At 42.2% G+C, this 15,000-nt stretch overlaps 1 protein-coding gene across 1 annotated transcript in view; it reads right to left on the bottom strand.

Annotated features, from left to right (window-relative positions):
- Positions 1 to 13,328: 13,328 nt before the first annotated feature.
- Positions 13,329 to 15,000, bottom strand: part of LOC125034267 (calphotin-like) — a 6,246-nt gene continuing 4,574 nt past the window's right edge. The window contains exon 3 of the mRNA XM_047626010.1: positions 13,329 to 15,000. This exon is cut by the window's right edge and continues 7 nt beyond it. Within this exon, the coding sequence (XP_047481966.1) occupies positions 13,634 to 15,000 (1,367 nt within the window). The 3' untranslated portion in view covers positions 13,329 to 13,633.

Genomic DNA, 15,000 nt, shown 5'->3' with positions numbered 1-15,000 from the left:
CGCACCTGGGCGGGGCGCGAACCGCATGAGAGGCCGACACATTCTTCGGAAAAGGAGTTTTTATGCTTCTTTTTTCTGTATTGGTAACGACAATACAGTTGTTTTTGTTAGTACTTTGTAATATCACCTTTATTCTATTAAATATGTGAGAGGAACGTATCCTTAAGTAGAAATTCTGTATTTTGGGGATTTAAGGCATATAGGTCTTTGGTATAAAACAAAAAAAAATATTTTCCTGTTGATACCAAGTTAAATTATTCTGTACTTTAAGAAAACAGTTTATTGAAAACATCATTGGTACAATACATGAGTATCCTTATGGAAAATGCGTAAGGACATTCGTTAACGTGGATTTCCGATTTTTTCTGCGAGACCTCATAAAAAGAAAAAGCTTACATACGCGTACATACATACACATATCTATAATATATATTTACAGCTGGGTCATTTCTTAGACGTTCCGTGGAGAGCGAAGGTTGGTTTCTCAGTGGATTTGCCTTCTTTGAAGACTGAATAACAAAAGCGTGATATCTATAGGAACATATTCTTCTCATACCTAAGACCTACATAGCACCATAATGCCTCAAGTTTCCCCAAAATACAGGATTTCTAATGTAAGATATGTTGTTCTAACACTGATAATAACATAAACATGGGGTTAAGAAATATTAAAAAGATATTGTAATTGTCAGTAAGACTTCCAAATATGGCGGGTGCATCCGTAGAGTTTCACTGACCGAATTCCTTCGTTTTTTTGTGCTTTTCGGGACAGAAATTTGGCTCGGGTTTTCGAAAAATCGACTTTTTAACGTTTCATAAATCACTTTCTTCGATTTCTGCAGGTTCCTTTGGACATCCAGTGCCATCCATTATCCCCCCCCCCCCCTTCAACCCCCGGTTCCCCACGCATCCCCCAAGATCGTTGGGGAGAGGAAACAAAAAAAAAATCTGATTTTGGAACTTGGTCTCTGAGAGGGAGCGTCGCTCTCTGTAACAATTACCCTGCTTTTATATTTCATGATCTGATAAGTAAAGGTTGGTTTCATAACTTGCCTTTACTTCGTTTTATATATAATTTACTCTGCCTTCGGCGCTATTGCTGAAACAGTTTGAACTGAGGTTTTCAAGCCATGTTAGGCATCTGTTATGTCTGTATTGAATTTAGATACTTTACTTCATATTCTGAACTTTTTATTAGGATGAATTGTTAAAAAATAATAACACCGAATTTTGTTTTTTAATGAGAACATGTAAATCTTAAGAGCTTGCTGTATTTTTTCCGTAGGTCACATGGCTTACCGTGGCGCTTCGTCCGATTAAAGGTCCGATTACAAAGGAGTCAAGGAATATTCGCTACATCGACTCAATCACAATTGTACGATTTGCATAGCCTGTTCAGCTTTTTTCGTAAATAATGGAAAAACGCATTAAGCTGCTTAAAGGTAAGGATAAGTTCGATATGCGAAGGTGAGCCTCGCCCGGAGCCCGGCCTGTGTCGACTCGCTAACGTGTGCCAGCTGATGCTGACTCGTCTTAGTCCTTACCCGCCGTGGTGCCCAGCCACAGCAGTAACCTCCAGGCGACAATTGCAACTTCTCGCGCCTGGGCGGGGCGCGAACCGCCGACCCCTCGGATGAGAGGCCGACACGTTGCCACTGTACTAGCCCAGAGGCTTTAAAGTACTTAGTAAGTAAAGTAAAGTTCAAAAGAAAACGACCCGTTGCCTAGGGAAAAGAAGGCGGTAGAGGTGAAGGCTAAATGAAGGACAAAGGCTGGTTCGCCTTTCTCATCACGCCCGAACGGCGGGTCGCTTCGTCCAATTTAATGGGACTACTACACTAGTTTGATGGATTCATTCACACGGTTTACGTAGCCTGATTTAGGTTGTACAAAAATGGAATAACAGTCAAACTCAGGAGTTATCATAGATAAGGGCCTAATTTGCAATTAAGAATACTGCTTAGAATTCTATTTATAAAATAGGAGATTTTTATGCTATATTTATTTGTATCATAAAGTTGTGGCAATACAAAGTCGAAAACGGCTGACTAGCAGTCTGCCTCCAGCGGACGTGAGAAGAACAAGATTTGTATTTATATAGTATTACTTTGTGCTTTTATTTGCAAATTTATTATTAGTTATATTCAGCTTCGTATTTGATTGCTGCTTTTATATTGCATGATCTTATAAGTAAAGGCTGGTTCCATAACTTGCCTTTATTTCCTTTAATATATCATATAAATTATTTGCCCTCGGCGCTGTTGCTTCACCAAGAACAGCTGTGGCGCGGAACTGAGCCCCCCAACCCACGCCAGGCATCTGTTACGTCTGTGGGTTTGTTTTTTTTTGTTTTTTTTTTTTATACCATTCATAATCTATTTTTTTATTTTTTTATTAAATGTAAAGTGATAAAATTGAAAAAAAAAATGTTAATGAGATGTGATAATTACTACCATTTCATTCAGTTAGTCACTTACCTTTCCGTGGCGCTTCGTCCGTTGTGTGTGGCTCGCGATTATGCATTAGGGATTAGGAGGTTCGACTCCATTGTGTATAGATACAAATCAATAATCTTATTGTCAAGTCTTTCTTTCTTTCTTTGTTGGATTCCTTGGCTATCAACCAGCGGCATGTGGCCAAGGTTATTAAGCCAATGGATCCTATTTATTCTATTCTATTTGTCTCCCTTAGAAAAGCGATTACTTTATGTATTATTTTTTCATTGTCTGATAAAATGCTTGATGTTGTGAAAGGTAGGTTTTTAATTCTGAAATAATTTGTTAGTATTTGTCTATTGGCATTGTATTTTGGGCAGGTTATGAAAAGGTGGGCTATTGTGATGTGATTTGTGCAATGGGGGCACTGTGGTGGAAATCTTCTCTCGACATATGGAGTGAGGTGGGCGAGTCTCGTGGCATTGACTCTCAGGCGTGCCAACACCACCTCCTCTCTTCGGTTTTTTCCTTTGGGATGTGTTCCACGTTTCTATTATGTTTTTAAGTTTGTTGTGTATGTTGAGGTTGGTCCATTCACTTTGCCACAGGAGATGTATTTTTGCTTTTATAAGAGACAGAAAACACCTGAGATCTGTCCAGATCGCCAGTTGACCCGGCTAATTTGTCAGCCTGTTCATTGCCATGGATACCAGAGTGGCCTGGCACACATGTTAGCTTGATTGATTTGTTGGCACCATATGACTTACGAATGATATTAACCAGCAGTTCATTTTTAATGGTTTCTAAGGATTTAATAGCTTTAAGTGAACTTAATGAATCGGAAAAAATAACTATTCTATCGTGGGTCGTCGATAGTGCAAAATCAATAGCTTTATCAATGGCAAAAAGTTCAGCAAGAAAAATCGATGTATGATTCGGCAGTCTAAACTTTGGTTCACATTCAGTCGACCATACACCCGCACCTACACACTCATCTGTCTTGGAGCCGTCGGTGTATATATATGGAAAAAATTGAGATGTTTTATTAGGATCTCTCTGAACCTCTGGCGTACCTCACCCTCCGGCGCCATGGTCTTGGCTGATGGAAGCCAGGCTTCCATAATAGAAAAATTGGGTGTTTCCCATAGGCGCTATATTTGACTTAACCAGGGTATCGACGGTAGAGTGATCTATACCGACTTTCTCGACGAGGTCGTGGAGTCTCGTGGCAAAGGGCCTAGTGCCTCCATTGCCATTTGGGTGGCTCGGGTCTCGAGCCACCTTTGCGGCATAGGTCAGTGCTAACTGGCCGCGTCTGAGTCGGAGGGGAGGTACTCCTCACTCCACCTCAAGACGCTCGATCCGAGTACATTTTAGGGCTCCAACACACACACGCAAACAAGCATTCTGCACAGCATCCAAACCTTTCAAACTTGTTTTCGATGCCGAGCCATACACGATTGACCCATAATCTACTTTAGACCTAATTAGGGCTTTATATACCATAAGCAAAGACTGTCTATCAGCTCCCAATTTATTACCCAAAATGCACTTTAATAAATTTAGTGTTCTTTGACATTTATTTTTTAACTGACCAATGTGGTCTTTCCAATTGAGTCTACTATCAAAAAGTAGCCCAAGAAATCTTGCAGAATTTTGAATAGGTATTGGGTGGTTGTCTAGAGTTAGCCTGATGTTCGGCTTCTTCCTATGTGAAAAAAATACCCCAATACTCTTTCTAGTGGAAAACTTAAAACCCCACTGGAGGCCCCAGTTATGAATCATATCCAGTGCCAATTGGATGCGATTTGCTGAGAATTCTGCATTGTTGCTGGAATGCCATAATGCACAATCATCAGTGTACAGTGAGTATTTAAGATTCCGAGGAGGAGCTGGTAAGATGTCATTGATCATACATAGAAATAAAGTTGGTGACAAGACACTTCCTTGTGGGACCCCGTTTGCCTGGACAAAAATGTCCGAAAAAGTGACATTGTCAGAAAATAATTTGACAGAAAAAGTTTTGTCAGAAATGAAATTTTGAATAAAACAAGGCAAGTTTCCACTTAATCCGAAAGCATGAAGTTTTCTGAGTAGGCCATATCGCCATGTCATGTCGTAGGCTTTTTCCATATCTAAAAATACTTAAATCAAAAAATGTTTTTTTGGCAATTGCCTCTTGAATATGACTGTCCAGCTTTACTAGTTGATCGAGAGTTTGGCGTCCCCTTCGGAAACCGCACTGCTCGTCAACTAGCAAATTACTGGAATTTAGAAAATGCAATAGCCTACTGTTAACAATTCGTTCCATGACCTTGCATAAGCAACTTGTCAACGCAATTGGGCGGTAGGAGATGGCAAATCTGGGATTACCCCCTCCTTTCAATATGGGAATGATGTGGGCGAAGTGCCATGAGTTTGGAAAAGTGTGGCTTTTCCAAATTTCATTGTACACTTCTAGCAACTTAATCATGTCATCATGATTAAGATGCTTTATCATCTCATATCGAATCTCATCGGGGCCTGGGGATGCTCCTCTACAGGCTTCTAGGGCTCGGACAAGCTCATCCATTGTAAGATTTTTATTGTAATCAAAGTCATCCCCTGTGGCAAAATGAATTGGTTGCAGCTCAGCCGCTTCCTTGATGGGCAGGAATGCGTGATGGTAGTTTGCTGAGCTGCTTGTATGAGATAACTGCCTGGCGAGTGCATTAGCAATGTCTCTAGGTGAATCCAAATTGTTACCTTCTTCAATGATGTTGTTAATTTTGAAAGACGATTTTTTCTATTGATTTTATTGATAGTGGACCAAACCTCTGATGTTTTTGTATTGCTGTTAATTGTAGAGACAAAGCTTCGCCAGGAGTCTCTTTTTGCTTGTCTAATTACTCTACGAGCCCTAGCTCTTGCTTGTTTGTAATTGCAAAAGTTCTCATTTGTGATGTTATTTTTGAAAAGCCTGTAGGCCTTATTGCGTCGGCACAGCGCCCTGCGGCAATCTGGTGTCCACCATGGAACTCTATGCTTAACGCTATCTGTTGAAGTTTTAGGAATGGATAGCAAAGCTGCATCTAAAATCGAATTCTGAATATTGTTTACTTTATCATCAATGGTTTCTCCAACAAGTTCGAGCTTGACGCTCCTTGTGAAGGCGACCTCGTCTGCTCTTTTTACGTTAAATTTAGGCGCTGAAGGTGTTCTCATTGTGTCGCATGAATATTTAATCAATATAGGAAAATGATCGCTTCCCAACGAGTCGTCAATGGTGTGCCACAGGCACTTGGCTGCTATTGATGAAGAGACCAGTGATATATCTATAAAGCTCAAATTCCCGGTATTATCGTCCACCCGCGTCGGACTACCATCATTCAGAAGGACTAATTCAGACTCGTTAATCAGCTTAACTACTTGCTCACCTCTTCCATCCACCCGTAGGGAACCCCATAACGTGTGATAAGCATTAAAATCACCTAAAATTACTTTATTTTGTGGCAGACGTTCCTGAAGAGCAAAAAGCTCATCATAGATTATCACTTTATCAGGCGGACAATAAACTGAACATATAGCCAGATACGTGCCATTAATTTTTACTTTGCATGCGACAAACTCAAAAGTAGAATCAATAGTCACTTCTGTAAAAGGGAGGTTTTGGTGGATGTACATGGCGACTCCGCCTCCACCCCTACCCTCACGATCCTTCCGACATAAATGGTAGTTCCTGAACGATACGACCTCGTCAGAGACGAGGTTTGTCAAATGAGTTTCTTGGAGAACTATAATATTGGGAGCATAGGACGAGGCTAATAATTTAAGGTAATTTACTTTAGATCTAATACTTCGACAGTTCCATTGTATAATGGTTGACGCGATGATTACGTTTTATGGGGTTTGGAAGTGCCTTGTCCACCAGTTTTAATTTTTTTTTATGGGAGGGAGGCACCTCCTCTCCCTCGCTTCCCGGGGACCTCTCACGGGATGGTTTGGAGACAGAAGCCTCCATGTCCTGCACCTCCTGGCGAGGGAGCCGACTGACAGACTGCGACCTGCTTCTCTCTCGAGAAACCGATCGCGAGCCAGACGAAGTCCTCACAGGAGTAGCCCGCACGGGGAGGTGCGCTCCGGACTGTGATTCGGTATAAGCTTCCTTAAGATGTTTATGCTGGGTTGATGCAGCCATTTGATCGACCAATTTTTGTCAGTTGATATACAATAATATTTAAATCCTTAACCGTTTGTTTCAATTCAGTGATTTCTTTATCTTTAGCTTCAAGCTGCTGACTGACATCACTTGCACTAGGGGTGTTGCTAGTTACTGCTGCAGCATAGGAAGTATCGGGTTTGTGTGTCAAACTTTCCACTTTCCTTTTAGCTTCAGTATAACTAACTTCATGCTTTCTCATATATGCCAATGTTTCAGTCTCCTTCTCCAGGATGCTGCACTCGGCAGATCCTGATTGATGGGGACCTCCACAGTTAGCACATTTGGAAATTTGGCTAGTACATGTGATGGTGTCATGGGCTTCAGCACATTTACGGCAAACAAATTTAGATGAATCTTTGTCAATACATCTTAATGAGGTGTGTCCGAATTTTTGGCATCTATTACAATGCATTGGCTTTTGGACATAAGGTCTTACTTGAACACGTTCATAACCGACATTGACATATTCAGGGATTTTATTCGAAGCAAAGGTAAAAAAACACAGTCCAGTTTTCGTTCGCACATTCCCGTCCTTCTTGGTAATACAATGAACGTCCACTACGTCTTGGTCCTTCATGCTCTCGAGAATTTCACTTTCTTCTATCGTCCTCAAATCCCTGTGAAAGATTACTCCCTTACAGGTATTTGGGCCAATAGGAATAGTTACTTTAACTCGGAGATCATGAATTTGCGTCAGCTTAAGTAAATCCTTTATCTGGGAGTTGTATTGTACTTTAACAAGGAGGCTTCCATCACGCAATTTTTTGACAAAATCAAAATCGCCGTCCACTTGACCATCAAGGACCTTTTTGATGATAAAAGGGTTAACGTTCAAAAGCGACTGATTCTCATTCACGCATTTTACATTCGCGAACCTTGCATTCTGGGTGGGGATTTTGAAAAGTGGTCGTCTCGTCTTGTCATTAGTGGGGGTACCGTTGTTCGTAGTCGAAGAGTGGTCATGAGTCGCCCCTCCTCCTTGAGGAGGAGAAGGGGTAGCCGGGGTAGCATCCATCCTGGGTATCGGACCAGGTCCGACTCCTTGTCTCAAAATCTTAGTCCTGAAGGGACAAAAACCTCTAAACTGTTGTTATCAACCTAACTGCAATAGCTAAGAGAGTAAATCAGTTTTTCGTCCTCTACCCCCCCAGTGGAAGCCTGGTTGCGTTCTCCAGTACCACAGAGGGATCGAGTTATGTGTGGGACACTTCCTTACTGCCGAACTTGCCTAGGCGAAAGACGGTAACTCAATCCCCACCCCCCAAGCGAACACGGGAGTTCACGAGGAACTCCGGTAGGCTCAGGAAAGTCACATTATAAGGAAAAGAAATCAGGACCAAAGAAAAAGTGCGCCCAAATGACGCCCCAGACTACTGGGCCTCCCTACCCAGAGGTCAAAGCCACAAGGGCTACCCTGGTGTAGAAGAGAGCTGTGGGTCTGAGGTGGGGTGCTGACTACTCCTACTGTAGTCTCGTATCACCTGTAAAAACAAAGCACTGAAGGTGCTGGCAAAGCTCAATGATGGTTCTGTAATTACAGGATTTTACTTTACTTCAATTTACTTTAGCAATAATTCAGAAACAACAATACCTAGCGAGACGAGAGGCCCCGGGCTCCAGGGTAGCTCTAGTGGCACAAGGCTTTTTGTGTTCACTCAACGGAGATTCGACCACGAGTGTAACAGTCTGATTGTCATGTAGTTTTTCAATTACGTTACTTCGTTTGGATATTTATATTTCTTCGAATATATATATATATATTTTTTTTTTTGTTTTACAATTTTATCATTCATATTGCAATGACAATAAGTTGTCAATAACTTGTTACAATTTCATAATTTTGGATTTTCTTTCCCTTTTTAAAAATAAAACAAATTGTATTTAGTTTGAAATCCTGCGTTTTGGGTAATTTGTCAAATGATGGTACATGTAGCTCTTTGGTATAAGAATATGTTCACGTAGACATCAAACAAAATCAGTAATTTAGTACTTTATGAAAATAGTTTATTGAAAGCATCACTTGTACAATTCACGTTTTAATAGATGAAAAAATGCGTAAAGGCATTGTGAATATTCGTTAACGTGGATTTCCGAAAGGAAAGAGACGAATTTTAGGGGAGACTTGTATATAAAGAAAAAGCCTACATGCGCGTACATTCATAGACATTTATAATATATATTCATAGGTCGTTTTTAGTAGTTCCGTGGAAAGTACAGGATGGTTTCTCAGTGGATTTGTGTATGCGTATGTGCATGTTTCTCTTTTTTATTTCTTACCCACCGCGATACCCAGCCACAGCAATAACCTCCAGGCGTCAATATCAATCTCGCGCCTGGGCGGGACCGAAACATTTTTCACTGTACTGACCTGGAGGCCCTGATGGTAAATCTAGGTCTTCGGTATAAGAAGAATATGTTCCAGCTGATTCACAGCCTCTGGGCTGGTACAGTGAAAACGTGGCGGCCTTTCATTCGAGGGGCCGGAGGCTCGCGCCGCCCAGACGCGAGAGGTTGCATATGTCGCCTGGAGGTTATGTATATATGAAATTTGTATCAAGAAACGTATGTATTTCGTAATTTGAAAATATGAACTCCTATCTGAGGTGTACATGTAAATTGTTGAGAAGTATCGCGCTCTGATTGGTTGTATCATTGTAGAGACATACAAACATACAACTTGATAAAATTATTTAGCAGGTTCCAGTAATACATAAACAAGCATGAAAACAGTTGCAAAGCATGTGAAATGGAACATAGAACAGTTAAGGTGATGTTTTCAAATTTAAAAGTCCGAAAAAAAATGCTGTTTAGGGGGGGCTGCTTACTAAATGTCGCTATTTTTCTCATTTGCATACATGTCATAGCTATAACGGTAGTTTAAATCTAAGCTTGCATCAGGTAATAATATTGAAGAATTAAATAAAATAAAAAAGCAATTAGTTTTACATGTCTAAAGACAACTTATGGCCATCAGGAAAGCAAGTAAAAAGAATTAGGGATTGTTACATAAAAAAAAAAATTATATATATAGCTAAGGCTGAGAACAAGAAGGGAGCGTGTGGAGAAAAACGCCTTTGAAGTTTGCTCTGTTAATAGAAATTCAGCCAATGATAATTAACAATATAAAGTTGTTTTTTTCTTTTCCGTGACCAGTCAAATTGTGTTGCTTTCATCTAATCCTTTTTATAGCAAATTGCATAACAATAGTTGTCACGAAGAACACACTTGCTTATTTTGTTATTCAACCTTCACAGAAGCCATATCCACTTAAGAAACCAACTTTCGCTCTCCACGGAATTGCTAGAGATGGCTCAACTATAAATATTTACTATAAATGTATATAGGGTCATTTTTCTTTTTAGACAAGTTAACCCTAACATTCATCAATTCCCTCTCGGAAGTCTGTGGTTTTTAAATATTAACAATGACCTTAAGCATTGCTTCATAAAAAAAAAAAAAAACTCGTGTGCTGGGCAATTAACTTTTTTCTGAATAACTAACTTTTTTCATAAAATGCAGAATTGATAACTTTGCTGAGGTTTGCAGTAACACATTCTTCTTGCAGCATCGACCTACATGCACCATCATGCCTCTAATTACCCTAAAATGCAGGATTTCTAATTAAATATAAAATATTTTCATATTTTCAGGTTAAATAGAATACAAGATTATTAAATACAAACATTTTATAGTAAATACAAGATTATCAAATACAAACATTTTATAGTAAATATATTGTAGTGCATTAACAGCAGAAATAAGCATAGCATAAAAATATCCTATTTGAAGAAACTTAATTATTTAAAAGATCTATAACTTAGTGTAGACTTTAAAACTAATCCCGGGCTATATTTAGAAGGCCCGGGCGAAGCTAGAACTTCTCAAACCATAAAGAAAAAAATATATATAACTTCAAGCTCTCCTCTCGTCCCCTCCCTCTTTGAAGTCAGACCCAGGTGTCACAGTATCAATTCCCCACAGATGTTAACTCGTACACTTGATTCGGTTCCATAGCAAGATATCCATTTTTATTTTCCTCTCCACCCATTGCACCATACCATCATCACCCTCTACCTTTTACTATCTTAGTGTTTTTTTCTTTTCCCTTTATCTGCCATTTTTATCTGCCATGTCATTTATATGTGTCTGCCACATCTAAATAAAAACACAATATAAAACTACAAAATAAAAACCAGCTAAAAAGTAGAAATAGATAAAACCAAAAAATATTTTGTTCTAGTTAATTTTGTTCAACCGTAGTGTAAAAATAAAATACAAAATAATACAAATAAAACCAATAAAAAATACTTACTTGTTCTTGTTCTTGTTCAATATATTTTTTTTTTAAATGTTCTCTAGCTAATACTTTCTGTTCACTCGTTTTGCCAGCATAAAAATAAAAATAAAGTATAAGATCATAAATACGTTTTCAACTCTACCAAAACACTTGCCTCCTTCCTCACCACATGATGATAGCAGAAGCAAAGAACGACACGCAAGGGGTGTCGCCCCCCTTCTATTAATTTACCTTTTTTTCACTTTCACCACTTTACCTCCCCCCCCCCCCCCTTCTATTATTCTCCTCTTTATTTATTTATGTCCTTCTTTATGACATGACGGTGTATCCCTGAACCATTCGGAAGAATATATTTTTACCCAAATAGACTGCATACAATAGGAAAGTAAGTGGAGTTTATAATATTTGCACATGCAATAGCTAATCATAAATGGACGAAAAAACATGAAAAGTTAAGTGGCCTGGGCAATAAAATATAAATCGTTAAGTTCTCCTTCACATTTTTTTTCTTTCAATTCTATTTCTTTATATTTCATTCAGATAAAAAGTTGAGATTGAGAATAAGTAAATTCAAAACAGACGTAAAAGAAGCTTGGCGTGGCTTGAAGAGCTTAGTTCGACGCCAGCGCTCAGCTCCAGGAACCCGAAGCAGCAGAGATATTCGCCGGTCAGTCTGGGGTATAATTGCTTATTGAAATGTAATCAGTGGAGCGTATGGCCTGTTAGGGGCGTATGGCGTAGGGCCAAGCGGCTTCAGTGACGCCAGGGAGGGAAAGGCTGCAAACTGGTTCAGCAATATCGCCGAGGGCAGAGGAGTATACGATATATAAAAGGAAATAAAGGCAAGTTGTGAAACCAGCCTTTACTTATAAGATCATGATATATATATATATATATATATATATATATATATATATATATATATATATATATTTATACACATATTTAATGTACATCATATATGTATATATAGATTTATATATCTGTGTATATGTATATATATATATATATATATATATATATATATATCTGTGTGTGCTACTCGTTCCATCCACTCCATGCAAAAAAGGTGTTGCCACCTCAATGCCCCTCCCCGCCCTCCGCATCTGACCCCCAGTACCTGGATGGGGAGATCGACTTCCTGCGTCGTTCTTTCTCCAAACTGGGTTACCCTCGTCATGTCCTCGACGTCGCGTCATCCAGGGTGCGGCGTACCTTCTACCACGACTCCTCTCCTAAAGAAACTCCTCACCTGCCCGTCCTCAGCCTGCCCTATAGTGAGGCCATCTACTCTCTCTGTCGTCCTTTTTGCCCTCTCAATTGCAGGCTTATATTTCGCCATCTGGTCCACAACCTCGAAGGTGGGACACCTATGCTGTCCTTGTGCCTCCTGCGATAAACAGTACTTTAGCGAGTCTGTCTCAACATAAATACGCTGTATTCAGGGGACACAACAACAACGCCCTCTTCTGCCATCAGTGGGACACCGGCCATCAGACGGACTGGTCAGCGGCGCGAATTGTCTTTCCTTCCGCTGACGTCCACGCCCGCAGACTGGTGGAATCTTCCTTAATTAAGTTGCTGCCTAATTTCAGCTTGAACAGCGACTTTTCTCCTGCCGATAGTCTCCTCGCTTCCCACATCCTCCGCCTTGTCCCTTATACCGGCCACCCTGCGCATAGACCGCCCGATCCTCCGACCTGACCTGACCTCCCTTCGCTTCCGTTTGTTTGTCCTCACCTGCCCCGTTGCGTCTCCTTTCTTTCTTTTATACCCCCTCCTTCCCCTTCCCCTTGAAGATGGAATCCAGGAGAATTTCGAAATGTTGTCTCGTTTTTAATAAATCTAGTCTGTGCATTGTGTTTGTTCTGCCATAGTATCAACACGGTGAAGTGTTTTACCATTCATGTATAGATGTATGTGTATGTATACATGTGTATGTATGTATATGTGCGTGTGTGTTTATGTGTATGCATATATCCATAAGTTCATCTGTTTGTAAGTATATATGTGTCCATGTGTGTGTAAAATCATGGATATCTACATCCATAGCGTAAGAAAATTAAGAGAATACCAGTCGACTGGTATTTATGCTTCACTGGATCTTCAATTCACGGCAGATATAAATAAAGTTATTATATTATTCATTTCGGTAAGCAAGGCATGTATCTTGGCCCAGGATATGATTTTCATGCCTTAGCTCTCACTATTGGTGAATTGGTATCGTATCCCGTTCATGGGATTATTCCCGCATATTACATAAACTTCAATCGAAAGTTTGCATGTAGTTTATCAGTTGTATTAAGCCGCTGTTAAAGTCATTATAATGCTCAGTATTTTGTCTGGAAAAAAAGTAAATATATGTTACGAGTTTCTGGGAATGAAAATAGTTCTATGAGGTTTTACACTTTATTGTGTATTATTTTAAGGAGGTATGTTTTTACGTTCATCTGTTATAGATTTTATATTATTTGATTGAAAAAAAAAGATAAAATATCTTGAGCAGTGACCTGAAATTTTAAAGAAAGAATTGGTATATACATACGAAATGATATTTACAGAAAAATACAGAGAGGAAAGTGTAGTAATTTCGATTAAGCAACGAGAAGGAGAGAGCCAAACTATTTGTTGTCATAAGATTAACGGGAAACGAAGACTAGAATCTACATTTACTTCTAAAGGGTATCTCAGTGAGCCCTTTCAGCTACCGAGCCTGGTGGAGACGAAGTAGTGCGAACGGTCCTGCGTCGGGAAGAACTGTAGGGTGTAGGTGAGGCCCTGGGTGGTCACGGCCCCGCTGGACGCCGGCATAGGGGCCAGACGGACAGGCTTGACCACGCTGGGGAAGAAGACGGCGCCGGGGAAGGCAGGGTGCGTAACAGGGGCAGCCTGGTGTACTGCCGAAGCTGGCTGGGCCACTGCCGTCGGCTCTTCCGCTGGGGACACTTCCAGCGCGCGGTTCACGGAGCTGAAACTCCTGGCTGTTGGGGCGGACTCCTGCCGGGGCTCCTCGGCGACGGACTCGGGGACGAGGGGGAAAAGGGGCAGGGGGGCTTCGGTGGCGAGGAGGACGGCGCTGTCGTCCAGCTCTGCCAGCGACGGGAGGGCCTCGGCCGCCACCAGGGGCTCGAGAACGACCTCAGCCTCGACGGCCACGGGGCTCGGCTCAGCCTCAACTGGGATGCCTTGAGTCTCGGCTTCAGCGGCCACGGGGATGAACTCGATCACAGGGACGACCTCGGCTTCAGCGGCCACAGGGAGGACCTCGGCTTCAGCAGCCACAGGGACGACCTCGGCTTCAGCGGCCACAGGGACGACCTCGGCTTCAGCAGCCACAGGGACGACCTCGGCTTCAGCGGCTACAGGGACGACCTCGGCTTCAGCGGCCACAGGGACGACCTCGGCTTCAGCGGCCACAGGGACGACTTCGACTTCAGCGGCCACAGGGACGACTTCGACTTCAGCGGCCACAGGGACGACCTCGGCTTCAGCGGCCACGGGGACGACTTCGGGCTCGGGAGTCCCAGCGAGAACCTCGGGCAGGACGGGCACTGGACTCAACTCGACGGGGCCCACCTCGGCTTCGCCAGCCACCAGCGCATCCTGGAAGAAGGGCAGATCTTCGGCAGGGGCAGCGACGTCCTGTGCCTCAGCAAAGGCGTCGGCAGGGGACAGAGATGGCTCAGCGGGCGCCTCTCCAGCAGCCACCAACGGGACGACCTCCTCCAGCGCGACAGCGACCTTTGGTTCAGCGAGGCTGGGGACGACGCTTTGCCCGATGGCAGGCGCGGGCGCAGGAGCTGGCGTCGGGGCGGCGGCGGCCGGTGCGATCGGCTTCAGGAACTTCAGGAGATCCGGCCGGTTGAGAGTAAGACTCGCCTGCTGAAGCCACGTGTTGATGAACTGCTCGTAGGCTTGCTGGTTGGCTAGGGCGCTGTCCACCTTCGACGGCGCTTCCTTGGCCCCGAAGATGGGCTTCTTGGTCGGCGCGAAAGAAGACGGCTTCTGGGCGGCTGGCCACAGCTGGCTGGGCGCGCACTCCACCTGCACGGCGGCTACGACGGCAA

Source organism: Penaeus chinensis, chromosome 17 (genome assembly GCF_019202785.1).
Source record: "Penaeus chinensis breed Huanghai No. 1 chromosome 17, ASM1920278v2, whole genome shotgun sequence".
Taxonomy (NCBI): domain Eukaryota; kingdom Metazoa; phylum Arthropoda; class Malacostraca; order Decapoda; family Penaeidae; genus Penaeus; species Penaeus chinensis.
The sequence above is the reverse complement of the archived record's forward strand: the minus strand, read 5'-3'. Positions and strand labels throughout refer to the sequence as shown.